The sequence below is a fragment of the Budorcas taxicolor genome, chromosome X (genome assembly GCF_023091745.1).
Source record: "Budorcas taxicolor isolate Tak-1 chromosome X, Takin1.1, whole genome shotgun sequence".
Taxonomy (NCBI): Eukaryota; Metazoa; Chordata; class Mammalia; order Artiodactyla; family Bovidae; genus Budorcas; species Budorcas taxicolor.
Window position 1 is genome coordinate 67,283,430 of NC_068935.1, and position 2,611 is coordinate 67,286,040.

The 2,611-nt window shown below is 39.8% G+C and overlaps 1 protein-coding gene across 1 annotated transcript; it reads right to left on the minus strand.

Moving 5' to 3' along the window:
* Nucleotides 1-581: 581 nt before the first annotated feature.
* On the minus strand, nucleotides 582-1,829 carry LOC128070294 (S-adenosylmethionine decarboxylase proenzyme-like). Its single transcript, XM_052663599.1, has 2 exons — nucleotides 1,720-1,829; nucleotides 582-1,476 (listed from the first exon to the last, which is right to left on the minus strand). The coding sequence occupies exons 1-2, from the start codon at nucleotides 1,827-1,829 to the stop codon at nucleotides 582-584; spliced, it is 1,005 nt and encodes a 334-aa protein (XP_052519559.1).
* Nucleotides 1,830-2,611: the final 782 nt, after the last annotated feature.

Sequence of the window (2,611 nt, forward strand, 5' to 3'; positions counted from 1 at the left end):
GAATGGACAGTTTCCTTAGAGGACTTGACTCGTGGAAGAAAAACTTTAATTGCTGTTGCAAAAACATCTGTATGAAGTAGAAATTGGTTTCAATAACATTAGCAGAGAATATATCCTAGAAAGTGGAGGTAGCTGGATGTAAAATCCTGGCAGCAATTAATAGAACAGTCCCAGATGGCTAGGCTGAGGCCAACACCTAATGAGGATGAAAGCCTTGTCTGTGGGGAATTTTGGATGACACCTGGAGAAATATTACACTGTGCGTAAACCAAGTTGAATTGTTTTCACAAGTGTTGTAAAGTTTCATATAGTAAAAGGTTTTTTTCTACGTGCACTTCAATTTCACAGCAAGAGTGGCATAGGATACCTAAACACAGAAGAGAGCATTCATGCAAGATATCTAATTCCTTGATATAATAATGCATACAATTCAAAATGATTACACTATCATTACATCTAGGGCTGTCTGCAACTACAAGGTGGTGGTTATGGAAAGCATGACCCTTGGTATCAATATCTAAAAAGCAGCCACCACCTTCTATGTGTGTTCTCTTTTTGCGTTTTTTCTTCATGTTTCTTAATCAACTCTGCTGTTGTTGCTGCTTCTTAGCAAAACTGGTAAAAACAAAATTGTAATCATTGAACAAAGCGCTCTGGCAATCAAGACGTTTAAAACCTTCATTCTTCTGGGGCGAAGAAAGCACTGTGCAACATTTAGAACTCTGATTTACAAACAGGGTGGTCACAAATTTTCCTGGCTTGAAGACTTCCACAACTTTCCTGATCAGGTCATCATAGCAGGTCTGACTTAAGTTTGTTTCAAAGCTAACATAAGAAAATTCTGGTTCTGGAGTGATGTGAATAGTCCAGTAAGTTCCATCCGATTTCATCCCATTCATTGAATACCCACAAGGATTGAACATTGTGGCATCAATGACAGAACCTGGTATCAGGTCACGAATTCCACTCTCACGAGTGACATCCTTTGCAGTAACACCATCTTTCATGTAGAACTGGTCTATAACTGCTGGGTCAAGCTCACTCATCAGAATTTCCAGGGTTTGATCTGGCTGATTGATTACCCTACTCTCTGGGAAATCCAAAGTATACAAGTACCAACAGTCAGAATTCATGAGTCCCATACAATACACTGCTCCATTTGGGAAAATTGCATTAAGGAACTTTATTTCTTCCTGGAAATTCCGATGTGGGTACCCTTGGTGAGAAGGCTTCATGAAATTCTTACGAGAATAAAAGAAGCTTTGAATTGAGTCAAATCCACTGTAATCCCTAGCAAGTTTCAACCGGGGAACCAGTGCTTTCAGCAAGAGGGTGGTACCACATGTCTTCAAAATGAAACGTCTCTTGGAGACAAACATGCTACTCTCGCTGAGTACATAAGCTTCCTGCTTGTCAGTTTTTGTCACACTTATGATTGAACATTGCACATCCTTCAAAAGTATGTCCCACTCGGATATTTTAATAATTATTTATTTTTGGCTGTGCTGGGTCTTCACTGCTGTGTACAGGCTTTCTTTAGTTGTGGTAAGCAGGGGGCTTCTCACTGTGGTGACTTGTCTTGTTGTGGGGCACAGGCTCTATGGTGAGTGGGCTTCAGTAGTTGCGGTACATGGGCTCAGCTGCCCTGTGGCATGCAGGATCTTCCCAGGCCAGGGATTGAACCGGTGTCCTTTGCATTGCAAGGCGAATTCTTAAACACTTGGGATGGTGTGAAGATCCCCAGATCCTTGGTTTGCGTCAGGTTGCTGCCTAGAGAACCAAACCTCCAGCAGTTTCTCGGTCCCTTCGAAAAAATGTGCAGCTTCCATCACCGTGAGACTAGCGAACAACCAACAACCACAGAAAATCAACTAAATTAAATCTCTTCTCCCGCCGCCGCCGCCACTGCAGATTGTTCCAGCTGTGTTACTAAAGATCAGGTTCCTTTTTTTTGCTATAATTTTATATTAACTTTTTTAAAAAAAAAAAGGATTAATAAAATTTTCCCGGCTTTGTGTGTGTGGGTGAGCGAAAGTTGAACGTGAGTCTGTTGGAAATAGAGGCAGATACAGCTCAGTCTCTTGTAGTCCACTGTTTCCCCGTTAGAGAGAGTAGAGCGAGCGCTAGCTAATGTCGCCGGCCATACTGTGGGAGCCTGAACTCTCTTCTTTGTTGATTAGTTTAGCTAAGGGCTTATCAATTTTTTTTATCTTCTCAAAGAACAAGCTTTTAGTTTCATTGATCTTTGCTATTTTTTCCTTCATTTCTATTTATTTCTGCTGTGATTTTTATGATTTCTTTCCTTCTACTAACTTTGGATTTTGTTTGTTCTTATTTATCTAATTGCCTTAGGTGTTCAGGTAAGTTGTTTATTTGAGATTTCTATTTCTTGAGGTGGGATTGAATTGCTATAAATTTCCCTCATAGCACTGTTCTGCTGCATCCTACAGATTTTGGGTCCTCATGTTTTCTTTGTTGCTTATTTTTATGTATTATTGAATTCTTTCTTTGATTTTTCATTTATCTCTTTGTCATTTAGCAGTATATTGTTTAGCCTACATGTATTTGTGCTTTGTACAGTTATTTTGCTGCAATTGATTCCTAATTTCAA